The 15,124-nt window shown below is 35.6% G+C and overlaps 1 protein-coding gene across 3 annotated transcripts in view; it reads left to right on the top strand.

The window, feature by feature from the left end:
- The first annotated feature begins 1,347 nt into the window (after window positions 1-1,347).
- The window catches only part of LOC113226431 (transmembrane protein 245), a 29,941-nt gene continuing 16,164 nt past the window's right edge, over window positions 1,348-15,124 (top strand). For all 3 annotated transcript variants that reach the window (XM_026459043.1, XM_026459042.1, XM_026459040.1), the window contains exons 1-9: window positions 1,348-1,710; window positions 3,482-3,628; window positions 4,170-4,398; window positions 5,212-5,788; window positions 5,941-6,112; window positions 7,583-7,750; window positions 8,768-8,960; window positions 10,422-10,606; window positions 13,888-14,022. In XM_026459043.1, the coding sequence (XP_026314828.1) occupies window positions 1,348-1,710; window positions 3,482-3,628; window positions 4,170-4,398; window positions 5,212-5,788; window positions 5,941-6,112; window positions 7,583-7,750; window positions 8,768-8,960; window positions 10,422-10,606; window positions 13,888-14,022 (2,169 nt within the window). The remainder of the gene's footprint in view (window positions 1,711-3,481; window positions 3,629-4,169; window positions 4,399-5,211; window positions 5,789-5,940; window positions 6,113-7,582; window positions 7,751-8,767; window positions 8,961-10,421; window positions 10,607-13,887; window positions 14,023-15,124) is intronic.

Genomic DNA, 15,124 nt, shown 5'->3' with positions numbered 1-15,124 from the left:
ACAAAGAGTACACGAAAAAATATGTCGAAATAAAAGCGATGTTTTTTGGAACGAAATCGCTACTGTCAATGTCAAATGTCAAGTCAAATGTACTTTGATTGAAATGTCAAGTGTACTTTGATTTTGTCAATTGTGTGTCAATGTTTGTGTTGCTAATTTATGGAGAATTTCCCGAATTGCGGGGAATTTCAACTATATTGGGGATTTTGTGGGAATTGGTGCTATGTGGGGAAAAATGTGGGGATTCTAACAAAAAAAGTGTGCAAAACTGCCCCGCTACCCCCTATCAATGTGTCTTTCAACATCGCACATCTCTCGCATTATTAACAAGCAGCTTAAGTTTTTTTTTTTTTTTTTTTTAATTTATTTCCAATCAACTAGTAGAATTATTATCAGAACACTTGGTTCTGAATTGTAAAATTACCAGTCGGTGCGTGTTGAGTTCGGGATCCCTTCTCCCGCTTAGGCTGGTCCGGTATAAAGAAAAACGATATCGGCTATTGATAAATAACGCCGAGCAGTTAATACTTCCACACCACAACTTACCACTCGTCAACTTTAAATAAATAAAATAATAAATAAATAACGCACACACTCAACATAGCCCAGCACTAGGGAAACCCTGTGTCGCGGGTGCCATGGACACACATATAGACAACCACAAATTACACCCAAACTCACGAGAGAAATAATTGTAGGCCATACAACTATTTCTCTCGGCCCGGGAATCGAACCTGGGACCTCTGCGTGGCAGTCCGGCATGGTAACCGTTCGGCCACGGAGGCAGTTAAATAGGTATTAAGTATATATAGATCGAGACTTAATTTTCTCATTGAATATTTCTAACCTTAACATAGTGTCACCAAATGCGCAGCAAATAATTTAAGTTAGGTACTTAGTTTTGTAAGGCAATGAAAAATTTTTTTAAGGACTAAACGATTTAAGGTCTTCTAATTTTACAATTTGCTTTTCATTTTAGGTTCTGTTTACATTCACAACTAACGTAATAGATGGGTACATTTCGAGTTTCTTAATTCTTTAGTATATTTTTAAACGATGAATTTGTAATAAATAATGAAACTTGTTGCTCTCCCCAAATTTGGGAATTTTAACCGTGATTTTTGGGGATTTTGAACAATTGGCATTGGCAACGCTGGTCAATGTGTCAATGTCAGACGGAGGTTGACAGAGGTCGTGTTGTGTCGTGTTTTCAAAGAAGTAGTTCTATGTCGAAATCATGTCTAAATTTCAAAATAGAATAAAACTATGATCTCATTTATTAACTCGAGTGTTCATCGATTAAAATAGTGTAAATTACACCAATCGTCGTAGTGGAAATTGGCAAAAATGCAGCAGTCACCTTTTGAGAACATTTTAAACATAATAGGCGGCTTATCTGAAGGAAATGAGAAGCCTATGAAACATGGATTTTACAATGCTTTTGCGCTTTTCATTCTGGCGATATGCTGTGCTGCAGTTTATGTACTATTTTTGATATTAGAACCATTTTTTAAGCCTTTATTTTGGGCTCTACTTGTGGGGTCTCTACTGCACCCGTTTAAGTATAAACTATCGAATAAATTAAAGTCATGGTTCGAAAATTTGGAGAAGACGAACACGTCTGTGGTTTTTGGTTTGATGGTGATACCAGTGAATATTGTAAATCAAGCATCTGATAAAGTCGGGCATCAGTTTAAAGAGCATTATAAGGTGATTTTATAGTGATATGAAAAGTACAAGTTGTGTTCATATTACATTGTATTTGTTCTAAATTTATAATGATTTACCTAACATGTCATTACCCTTCTTGGGCTTTACCTTAAAAAGCAAACTCTGACCCTGTGGTGGAGACAAAATGGACAAAGTTAAGCAAAAAGGATTTGATCCACAAAATTATCAAATAATGATTTATATGTACCAAACGGTTCCTAAAGTCTGACCTCTTAGATCAGCATAAAAATCCAACATTTAAAAATAAATAAATATCTCTGGAGTTACATGACATTATAAGTTTTGAAAATAAAACAAGAGTGAGAAACACTTTTAAACTTTGAATTGTCATATCTCAAAAGTGACTGGATGTGCATTGGATCCTTTTTGTTTAACAATGTCTGATTACTCAATAGTTTTTATAACACATTTAATTATTATACTTTGCCTGCAAGTAAAAAATAATTTATTTAAAATTATTCTACAAATTTCATATTTAGCATAGGACTTGAGAAAATGTAAGATAAATCGATTTTGTAACTCTCATATTTCATGGAGCATTTGAGGAAATAAATAAGACGGGCATGGATTATGAAACCAAGACAAATAAATCACAAAAGGCTTAAACATGCCAACAGCAGCTAGAGCTTATTGAAATTTTCCTTATTGAAGCCTTAAGTGCCCTGATAGCTGCTTCCACCAAAGAATAATCTTAGACGTCTAAAGACAAAACACTGCTAGCATACTGAGTACAAAGACCCAGGACCAACATGAAATTTTTTATGTTTAACTAGATGAGTTGAAGGTAGAAAATGTCTTTCTATTTTTCTTTTCTTAGAAAAGCATAGAAAAATTAACAAAAAATTAATGAAAAGTTTTTTGGTGAGTAAGAAATGTGGATGGATGCAAAAGTTATGATGCAAAGTAGTGTGCATGGGTAAATGTGGTATGCGTGTGAATGTGTGTATGTGTATGCATTTGTGTGTTGGTGTATGTGAGAGAAAGAGAGTGGATGTATTTGTGGGTATGGGGTGGCAGGGCATGCATTAACGTTTTTATATATTAAGAATGTTTGTTGTTGTATTTCCAAAATCTTGCATCAATATTTTTTGTGTAGTTCATATTAACAAAATACCAGCACTTTTAATGGTGCCTCGTTATAGCAATACCATCCAAGCCGAAGCTGAGGTGAATCAAGTTCTGTAAAATTTTGAAACTTTTTAATTTGGTAGCAGAAGCTCTAATACAGATGCTTTATATGTATAATATATTTGATATTATAACCATATTAAATTTTACTGCCATGATATTAAATTATTTTTTGTGAAATTACTTCAATTGTTTATTATAATTATTGTTACAAAGATTAAACACAATAAACATACTTAGAAATAATGTAGACAAACTAAATACTGTTGTATTGATACTCTTCTTTTTGTATTGATGCCACACTATATTATTATGCCCTAGAACTCATTGCCACTACCTGTGTCACTGTGTAACTGCCATGCTTAAATGTGGAACATGTTTGCTATTGTGATGAGATTTGCCATTCGGCGTAGCGTACTCACCGAGTAGTACACCATTGCAAGGAGGCTCGTTTCGTGCACCCCACAGTCACACTGACTTGTCCTTATTAAATGTCTTCCATAAATAAAAAAAATAAAATAAAAAATAATGCAATGCTACAAAAATGCAAATCTATATTAATTTCTGTTAAAATTTAATTTACTTGAATATACTTGTTAATGTGCAAAACTTACCATTTCAGACAGTAATTGGCCTACTGTCAGCTATATTTGTCCTACCATGGCTGTACAACTCTGTGCCACGGAGCTTCTCCTGCCTCTTCTGGCAGTTCAACAGCTTCATCAGTTTCTCTACCACCATGCTTATCCAACTGTGCAGTTCTTATGTTGTAAGTATTTCATAATAATAATTCTTTAATACCTACTTTACTTTAAATGTATATACATGGTTTACTCATACTTTATATTTAATTTTTTATTTTAGTTTTTATGTATAGGTAACAAGTGTTCTCTGAAATTACTTTAATGAGATTAAATGACTCTCATTAATTATTATAAGACTAAATATTTTTAACTGACTTCAAAAAAGTATGAGGTGAGAACCTCATACAACTACTTTCAAGTGGATGTGTTTTTTTTGTGTGTATGTTACACGATTACTCTGTCGTTTGTAAACCGATTTTGATGATTCTTTTTTTTATTGCAAAGAGGGTACCTCAGTATCCGTCCTAGTTTTAATTTGAAGAATACATTCCACCTCTAAGGGTAATTCCTTAAAGCTTTGAGGTTGGTATTTTTTTATAAAAATGTTATAATTATCTTAACTGAAGGTCTTAATACTCACCTCTCACCTCTCACTTCTATGTAAATTAATGTCTTATTTTGTGAACTTGTGATAAAAATCATTAATTAATCCGTTTTCTCTTGCAGACTCTAACATTTGCTGTGGCCTATTTTATAAGTGTCTACATATTCTGGTCACCAGAACGAGCTGGCATATTTCGTGCTACATCACAGTTGTTATGGCTGATTATCATCAGTTTTCTAGCCAGTCTAACTGGATCCTTCCAAGTATACACATTTGTATTCCTTCAAGCAATTTGTTTCACTGGAATTGCACTTGAAGTTTTGGAAGTGCATAAAAAGTTATTGGAAAAAGGTAAAGTTATTTGAAAACAAAGCAAAAATCAGAAACTGCAATTTTCTCTAACTTAATTAACTCTGTGCTATCGGAAGACATCATTTATACAGACCTGAGAAAACACAATCAAAAAAATATAATATTAATAATATATTATTTAATTCTTAACACATTTGTATTATGTAATGTTTTTACTATTTTATTGTATATAGGTATGATATGATAATGGATATTAAAGAAATGAATAAGTATGATTTAATACTGCATTAAATGTTTTTCAACTAAAAGATCCATTCATTTATATATGCTTAGTGAAGTGACTAGTGTAGATTCCTGCAGACAAAATTGCTGTATTTATGCACATATTAATTTATATAAAAAAAAAGGAACCTGCAAAAGTCACTCCTACATCATACTTTCTGTATTATGCCGAGCGAGCACTGGAATATTGTTATTCTGACAGAACTATTATAGTCATCATTTGGCGACGCAAAGCAAACAATTTCTTAGAAATTCGCAAAAAAATGTACCAAGTGTGAATCAGAATGTGAACATTACAATATCAATGTATGCTTGGGAGTACGTTAACACTTTAATCGACAGTGAGTCAGGCTATATCAGCTCATATGAATAAAGTCGTCGGAAATCGTGTAAAGATTGTGTGATTGTGACTTCTTAGAATGTAATATGTTTGGACCACGAAATGGTGATGCTAGGTTGACTATAATAATGTGTTGCTTGAAAAAAAACCATTTATTCAAAAATTCCGCAATATAACAAGGATTCCAATAATAATCTATCAGCATTTTCTTTATACACAAAATTTTTCAGATCCTGAAACTTCCCTCTGGGCAGCATTATGCAATGTTTTCTCATACAGACAAGAGCTGGAAATCGAACAAACACAAGATAAACCTTTAGAACATTGTCAATCAACAGTCAGTGACCCAGACTCGACTCCAGAAAAAGATACCCCATCCCCAGTTACTCCGGAAACTGTACCCAAAATGGGAAGTTGGACAGAAACTGACACAATACACAGTTCTCCAAGACGTGCAAAAATGTTGTTTAAAACTCGAACGTTATCCACATTGCCTTTATCGGATACAAAACAGAAATCTGCATTCGAAAACAGGCTCTTGGCCTCATTTAGAGCGAGATCACTGGATGAAAACTATATGAAAAATAATTTCAATAGTGATGAAGAAACCACATTATATTTCAAGTTGCTGTTCTATGGATGTTTCTGCATGCTCGTGTGGAAACATATTTGGCTTTTACCAGTGATGTTGTTTTTTTTAGCTATACATGTACTGAAGTGGGTTTTGGACTTTTTTGGCATATGGTTGTTATGCGAAAACCTGTATAACAACATTATGGGAAAGGTTAAAAGCTGGTGGGAAGACAGGTAAATATATTTATAATATATATAGACAGTTGAAAGTACTTATATTTGGGGCTAGGAAAACATTTTATATTATGTTTCTCATCTTCTTGTCTACACTGACAGTTTTGCGGTGGGCAAAATCGGGCATTGTCTTGTAATTTTTTTTTTTTTAGACAATCAGCTTTAATGCCCGGTCAAGTACGAGGCATTTGCAAAGTGATGTCCATCTGCAATGAGCGAACCAGTAAGATAGCATACGACTCCGTAGACACCGTCTCTACATGCTTTGTGATCATAGGACTCATATTCTTCGTTACTGTTGCCACAGTCTTTATTTGTATACAGGTGAAAATTGCAGATATCATAATTTAAAATCGGTGCTCGTTAAAAAATGTACTCGGCATCTACATAGCCTTTACTCAGTTTTGGTTTTACGAGTAGTCAAAACTAATGAGTGATGCAACATAAGAGTCAAAACGGAAACAGATGTCTAAAGTAAATCTTAACAGATGCGGAAGCGGAAGTGTAAATACTTTATATCTTAAAGAAAAAATTCCAAATAGGATTTGTTTTTGGTTTCTTAATTGAGGCAATTTATTCTTTATTTTTTTGTAATTATGGATGCATAATTACAAAAAATTATACTTTACATGATAATGTAAAGTATAATTTTGCGCTGGTAACTTCAATAGTACTTAACACAACACAAAACTGCTAAAAACACACGCCTCATCCGTCGCGAACGTTATAAACTTCCGATTAAAGTTCTGTTGCAAAATTTGCGGAAGCAGAGGCAGAGGTCTGTTGCGCCATTAGTAAAAACCATTTCTGGTGAAATGTGGGTTCTACTCTAGTATTTTTTCCCTATAACGGGACGCTGATAAGCAGTAACGTGTCAACTAACACGACCAAAGTTTTGAAAAAAAAATGGAAATTAAAGATTTTTCGTGATTTGACTAATGGATGTATGTCAACTGTTTTATCTTTTTTTTATTATTTGGAGTTTTGAAAATCACCTAATTTATGTTTGTAAAACGTAGACGAGACGACCTTTGGGATGGCTCTGCGACATATCAACTGGCCACTTTGGATTCAATTGACAACCGTGTCAAGAGGCTTAGGTGACTCGGAATTAGTGGAGGCGAAACTGCAGAGCTTTGAACACCGCCGTAAAGTTGCCTGTTTATCGATATTTTACAGGATTTTATATTTTGTATGACGGATTATATATTTTGTATGATTTATATCACGGAGAGTGTGCGATGGAATTACACGATTTATTTCCACCTTCCCCTTTCCATCACCGGGGGACTAGGCGTAGGCTTGGGTTCCACGTCTATGTTGTGGATATTCCATAGATTCGCACGAAGCGTTACGCTTCCACATTTATATGGCGAACGACCATGGAGTGGAATTCCCTGCCTGCAGACTTGTTCCCTGAACGTTATAACTTGGACCTTTTCAAGGCGAGAATGAATAGGCATTATTTAGGTGTGCATGCTCCATCGTCACCTCATCGTCACTTTCCATGAAAAAAAAAAGAAAAAAAAAACAAACTACAATGTGGCATAAAAATCGCAATTATCGAGTTATTGTGGGTTAACATGTTATTGCTTATCGAGTTCTTAGATTTTCGCGATTCTTACACATAAGAAATGAAACTATTTTTCCGGATTTAAATCGCGTATATTTGTTTTTTCAAACAAACCAACGAGCCCTAAACCCGGAAAAATAGTTTCATGTCCTATGTTATTGCTTATTAGCATCCAGTCATATAGGTTAATAGACTTACAGCAAATATAACTCTTTTACCAGATATACTCAGAAACTATAGTAGTAGTACAACTAAGCGGTAGCCTGCTCAACAGCACGTTTGTCCAGAATAGTGAGCTACACAAATATTTACCCGAAGGCTGGGAGGACAAGCTTGATTCACTCCTTGATAACGCTTATACTTATGGGAGGGAAGGAATCTCTAAAGGGGTAAGAATGTTTATCTGTTAAATGGTTTGAAAAACTATTATGTACTTGGTACTTGGTGCAACGGGCTGGTATCCGCAACTCGACGACAAAGCGCCTATTATGTAATGGTACTTATGAATGAAACTTTTTTACGTTCTTTGTAGTCTTAGAACTGTTTTAATAAGTATTTTTAGCGTCCGCCATCTTAATGTTTGTGATCTCTATTTTTTATACGGAATGCGAGGTGAGAAACGGATACCCGCCTACCTTACTTTATTAATTAATTAAACCATTTGTTAAGTAATTTAATTTGCTTCATACAAACAAATGGAACCCGCAGATACGATACGATTGGATATGTACTTTACTGTTCCTCTGCATTCAAACTAACCTCATTTTATTTGGCATGAATGATAAAACAAAATTTTTATAAACATTGCTAAATGTAACTTTGTAAACCCTGCGTGAATTATTTTTAAGAATTCTTTAATAGAGTTTCTTCAACTTTTGACAAGTGTCACTGTCTAATGTGGAAAAATATTACTGTTTCTGAAAAATGTGTTTTTTTTTATCAGAATGGAAATTTTTCATGACCCAACCTACACTTGTTTACGACGTTTTCCATATAATTTTATGCAACTGCGCAGACGTCGCCATTTTAGTTGAGTTTCGATAATCGACAACAGTTTTTGATTGCTGAAATCTGCGATTAAATCAATTGTTGATTGTCACAACTAAAAACTAGGAAGTTTGTACCGGTTGTATGAAATTGCTCCCGTCTCTCGCAGCATCAGTCTTGTTCTGGGTTATGACCATGGATTTCTAAACTTTATTTAAAATCGGTGCAACCGTAAACTGGGCCTTCCGAGTTCCGGTACTCAACACTAGATGGCACTATATTCAATTGTTCTCATATAAATTTACGCAATCGCTTTAAAGGAATAAAGACTATTCACGTTACTCACTGTATCCTGTCCTTCGATCATATAACATTCTACAATGAATATCACCCATACAAATTCCGTTTTCCTGAACCAGGTGAAAAGTATCCTCAAAGAAGGCGACGCAGACAAAATAGCTCGCGTTGAGCAGCAAATACTCGAGATATGGGACCGTCTGTACCAAAGCTGGGTATCGGGACACTTCGCCGCGCAAGTCGGGCCACAGGTCGACCAGTCCGCCATACAGGATTCATGGGACAACTTTGTCAGTGACGTCACGAACACACCTGGTAAGTCCTTTTATTCACCACACTCTTCAAGAATTCCTTGACTGTGGTGCGAGAGTTGGTGGGAAAATTTACTGCATTAAAAAAAATCAAAACAAGCGCAGCTATTTTGCACGATTTAACCTGCACTGGGTTCGCAGAGTACAGTAGTAGAATTAATTTACTTGCATTTTTATTAATAATTGCCAAGCCACTCGAAGAATTTAGGTACAGTCGATGTCTGACCACCTAACCGACTACTTAGTTCTGAGTGGATCAGTGTAAAGAAAAGTGTTAAAGCAAGTTAACCTTCAACTAGTGTGCTGTAAAATTCACTTTGATAGGACTCCATATTGCATCATTAGTGAATGACGTTTTAATAAACTTTTTAACCAATTTGATCTTTAATTACATTACATAAATACAAATTTCAACCAAAAAGCTAGAATTCGTTTTCACTTTTTAGTTGAACGCGTGACAAGGCTCCCAGAAGTAAAAGATCGGCTAGGGGATCAGGTATTTTAGGGCATCGACTGTACCTAATATTAAATGTGTACCTTGATATTAAATGTGTGTGTCAGTTATGAAGCGCCAGCGTTATTTTTGTTATGCATTGTGCACATTGTACATTATATAGAACAGTACGTTGACAATTGTTTTCGGATGAATTCTGGCTTGAGATCTAATAAGAAATGTTCTTTATATTTGCAATATCTTATTCGAACAAAATACTTCTTAGACTCGATTTACAGTAAATTGAGCCTTCGCTTTTTTAGACTTATAAAAACATAAACAAAGAACCGGTGGTCATAAACGTTTTTCTTTAGCAACAAATTGTAGTAAAGGAAAACAGTGAGAATGGATGACTAATGAAATGACGTTTGCAAATGACAAGATAATTATTTTATTAAAAGTGTCCGTTTAATTTTTGGAAGCTCTGTTTCATTAAGTTTTTTATAGTGCAAGCCTTTGAAATAGATTTGGTAAGATAAACATTTTTCATTTGATTTGTAACTGTTGAATACTATTAGTCAAACGATGTAATAATTACGTAGTTAGTAAATATGTTTGAGAATTTTGTTTCACGGTATTTATGTAGTTATTTTACTTGCAAACTGACAATGAGTGCGAGTCAGTGGCGTCTGATTAAAAAAAGCAACTTTTCCTTCTGACTAATGATAAAAAAACTAAATATTAAGGTACTTTTCATCCGGCGAGGCGAGACGAGGTTTGAAATTTGTATAGCAAAATTTCGATTCTCTACTAGCGCATCTTCGATCGAAATGCTTGACAAGAATAGGCGAGAATCGAAATATTTGTTGATGTAATATTCAACCGTATAGCTGCCGGCATACATTAACATACTCCATTGCGCAAGCTATTAATGGCGATTTGTCGTGGAAAAAGACCAAAGAGATTTCAATTCTCGTCTCGTCTCACCGGTGGAAAACCGCCTAAATAATGGAAAACATACTTTGATTACAGATATATTCGACTATTCCGGTGTGGTTGCATGGGTCCAAGCGAACTTAGGCACTCTCAGCGCAATTGCTACCAGCGTTTGGGCACCACTAGCAAGCAACGTGTCTCTTTTAGCCGGCTCACTGGGTGCTTTTGCTTCATTGCTACTGTCAGGTGGCAGCACTATCATCAACATGTTCATTAACTTGGTAAGTCAAACCTCCATGTCGATGATGGTGTCTTGAAACATTTGGCATAAGTGCAACAAATAAGAGTAAGCGTTCCATTACATTGCTATAAAAAACTAAATAGTCCTGATTTTTCCTAAGTATTAAACGAATCTGATTTTAACCAAGCCACAAAAACTATTAAGACGCTGACAAGCGTCGATGACCTTGAGCGATCACGCGCCTACTATAATTTCTCCAATAAGGTGGCGCCATACGCCCCGATGCGGTAAGAGTATGGTAATTGGACCTTCAAATTTCTTCTTCTAAATTTGTTATTTGTCTTTTATTTAAAGCAAATAAAGTGTCAGGATCAAGTAAGTACCATTTAAATAACCACACCAAATTTGGTAGTAAGCAAGTTTGGTTTGCCCGAGAAAAATATGTCAAAAAATAACCACCAGAGTCTCACTGTAATCCAGTTTTTGTATTACCTATGACAATAAGCAATATTCTATGAATTTCAAGCTACACTTCAAAATACGTATTACAGGATGTACTATTTTCAAAGTTCCACGTGCTATGTTATCGCCTAAAAACTTACACAAAAACATCATATTTAAGCGATTTTGGACACCTCATCGCCTTAAATCTTCTACAATCAATAATCAGTAAACACTCCAAAGTAGTGAAAATCGAAAAGAAATAGAAAATCTTCAAACCCTGGATGAATAAAAAATGGTGTGTACTAGTTCTTTGCTATCCCGCGAATTACAAATTAATAATAATAATTATTATTATTTATTTAAAAACAAAAGCAATAAAATAAAATAATTGTCATACAATAAAAATACAGTGCAATACAATGCGCTTATAAGATAAGTCTGTCATTTCTTATTTCCATCACGATGCATGGAAATCCAGTCTTTAAAATAGGAATCGTGCACGTACTCACAGAGAGTACGGAGAATCCTGTTGTCAGACACACGGAGAAGGCTCCTAAAGCTATCGACGCGAAACATTATTGCGAATAAATCAGGAACTCCGGCCTCGGCGAACATACTCGATGCGCTGCAGTATCTCGGCTGGTTCATTAGAATGCAATACGTATCATTATACTGCACTCTAATGGTGCTCATCGCGCGTTTCGAAAACCTACTCCAGAGTTGACATGTGTAGAAGCATAAACAATAAGCCTAAACAAGGTCACTCTGACATGATTACTACACCGCGGGAATCTGCGCGCGAGCATGTTGCACCGAACGGCTAGAGCCCTGCACCTTCGTTCTATGTCGTCATCATTAACTAGACTCTCCGTTAGAACGTGGCAAAGGTATTTGAATTTATCCACCATCTCCACTTGCGCACGAACTAAAACACGGGCGGAACGTTCGCCGGGCCCCTTCCGGCCTTAAAGACCATCAATTGCGTCTTCTGGACATTATATTTTAAGCCGTACTTATGAGCATACTGCTCACACAATGCCAGTAGCTTTCGCAGACTATTGATCAGAGGGCTGAGGAGCCCATAACATCGGCATAGCTTAAGTTATTTACACACGTTGTGCCAATATGGCAACGTACTCGAGTGCTTCTCAGCTCCACGATCAGGTCATTCACATAAAGACGGAAGAGACCCGGCGAGGTTAGCCCACCTTGGCATACGCCACATTCTAACCTGAATACGTTAGAATTTGTGTCGCCCCATCTTACACAATTACTTTTGTTTTCATACCAGAATCTCAACAGATCAACGACTTGCCCACACACGTTAGAAGCATAGAGTTTCTCCCATAGTAACCTCAGGTTCACTAGGTCGAGAGTTCGACTAAGGTCTAAGAAACAGGCGTACACTGATGTATCCCTGATGTGTTAGTAGTAACATAGTGATTCAACACACTTTTAAGGCTAAAAACGCCGTACCCGTTGAGAAACCGGGGCTAAAACCAAATTGGGCATCATCCAGCTTGGGAATATTTCGCTTCAGTTCCGGGTGGATCTGACCCCGAATTCGGCTGACCCGGCTGACCCCGAATTCGAAACAATTGACGGGTGTCGTTAATTGTTTAACTTCAAATCGACTAGTTTAACTTGAGCTTTGCTATAATGAACGAAAATTGAAAAATTATTTACATATTTAATATTTAATTACCGATGAAATGTGATTCCGTTTGTTTTGTAATTAAATCTTTTGCTATTTTTCCGACACCACCGAATGGAACAGCCCCCCATTGTTAGAGATATTATCTTTATTACAATAAATACATAATATTTTTGGAATATACGTAGACGTACAAACAGGTCAGTTGTTGGCGCTGTACTATTTCAGCTTTCTAATTTGTGATTTCAGCGCAAACGCGAGTTGATGTTTAAAAGTGATGTAAGGCCCCTTTACCTGATGAGTTGCCAGGGATAGATGACCCTTATTTCCTTATTTGCCGTATGTTTAGTTGACTAGGGACACCGTTCCCTTCAAATTGTATTAAGAAGTTTTTATATATTACATATTTAGTTTTAAAAAATTATACACTACCAGACACATTGCGAGGCACCATGAATGAATGAAATATTTTTTATTATAGTTAATTGCACATTAAAATAACGCGAAAAGCGTTTGTATTTTTATTCTTAAAGGGCTACAATACAAAAATATTGTTATTATCGTTGAAGAAAAAGTTTCCCCAGTTTTACAAATTCAAATTTTCAACAAGGACTTATAGAAATGACATTTGGTATAATAGTTTCAAAATAGTATTATAGGAAATGAAACTATTTTTCCGGAATAAATCGCGTATATTTGTTTTTTGAAACAAACCGACGTTTCGGGTCCTTTACGCGATTTAAATCCGGAAAAATAGTTTCATTTCCTATGTGTAACAATCGCGGAAACCTAAGAACTCGAATAGTATTATAGTTTTCCAAATGTATAGTTTTTCAATTGTATTGTCAAAAAAATGCAGGTTGGTTCGAATTATGTATCGGGGAGTGTATTAAATAAATTAACGCGACAAACACGCCAAATAAAAAGTTACAACTTAGATTTGTACTCTTACCATGCGGTAGAAAATTTAAAAACTATATTTTCTGATGACAAGACCTTGATTTCAAAAGTCAATACGAGGATCACCATTTCTTGACCAAAAGAGAGTAACTTATCAGGCTATATTTACATGTTTCAAACAGCAAATCCTACACATTTCGAAATCCATTTTACTTTGAATTTCTGAAGTACTGCAATGGATTTGGAAATGTGTAGAAATTCACGCTGAATGTCAGGCAGACGGTTAGAGAGCTGCTTAAAATACGCGTTTATATTAAAACTAGGTGGTGTTCTTCACGACGCTGTTCTACCTGCTCGCGTCGAGCAACGCTCTCTATAAGCCCGTAGAAGTGATCACGCAAGTCCAGCCCAACTTCGGACCGAGGCTCGGTATTGCCCTTTCTGTTGCCATCAATCAAGTAAGTAAATGTACTTTAATACAAGGTCTTCATTTCTATAATACAAGGATCGAACACTCAGAAAAAATTCCTTCGATCCGGCCGGATTCGAACCGACGTCTTCTAGCTTACCGTGGCAGACGCTATATCAACTACGGAACGAACCAGCGGACCTCACGAATTTTTCTATGTGCTTGCGTCGTATATTTGTGTTTGGTTTTTTCAACGACTTTTTAGTCGTAGCGCCATCTATGAGAAATCTATGAAAGATTTATCACCCAGTTAGTACCTTTACAGCTACCAGTCCTGGCGAGAGATGTCGCTATTCACTGCATTTTCAATTTTTATTGATTTGATATTCAATTATTTTTTTGTGATATTACTCCACTAGTTTGTTATAATTGTTAATACAAAGATCGAACACTCAGAAAAAATTCCTTCGATCCGGCCGGATTCGAACGGACGTCTTCTAGCTTACCGTACCAGACGCTATACCAACTAAGCATCTTCATTTCTAGTTAAAATAGTAAATTCTATACATTTAAACAGTTCATTCAGGGACGTATTGCCATATCTATCTCTGTCGCCAAGCAGTAAAAAAATGTGCGCATTACTGCGTTCCGGTTTTAAAGAGTTATGGTTGCTTGTGAAACTACGGGAACATGAGACTTGTCAACTTTATGTATCAGGGTGATGCATCTAGTATATAACCAAAAAAAAAGGAGCGAAATGTCATTTAATTTGTTAAAAACTATTCTGCCAAATCATTAATGTGACAACTGTGCTCCGGCCATCCCGGACTCGAAACAATTGACCGCACCGTCAATTGACGGTGCCGTCCATTGTTTCAGTTCAAATCGACCAGTTTAACTTGAGCTTTACTATAATGAACGAAAATTGCAAAATTACATATTTAGTATTTAATTACCGATGAAATGTGATTTGTCTTGTAATTAGGTGGTTGCTGTTTTTCCCACTCCACCGAATGGAACAGCTCCCATTATTAGAGATATTATTTTTATTACAATAAATTTTGGAATATACTATTTCAGCTTTCTAACTTGTGATTTCAACGCAAACGCGAGTTGATATTTAAAAGTGATATAAGGCCCATTTACTTGAT

This window comes from Hyposmocoma kahamanoa, unplaced genomic scaffold (genome assembly GCF_003589595.1).
Source record: "Hyposmocoma kahamanoa isolate Upper Pololo Valley unplaced genomic scaffold, ASM358959v1 192, whole genome shotgun sequence".
NCBI classification, from domain to species: domain Eukaryota; kingdom Metazoa; phylum Arthropoda; class Insecta; order Lepidoptera; family Cosmopterigidae; genus Hyposmocoma; species Hyposmocoma kahamanoa.
The sequence above is the reverse complement of the archived record's forward strand: the minus strand, read 5'-3'. Positions and strand labels throughout refer to the sequence as shown.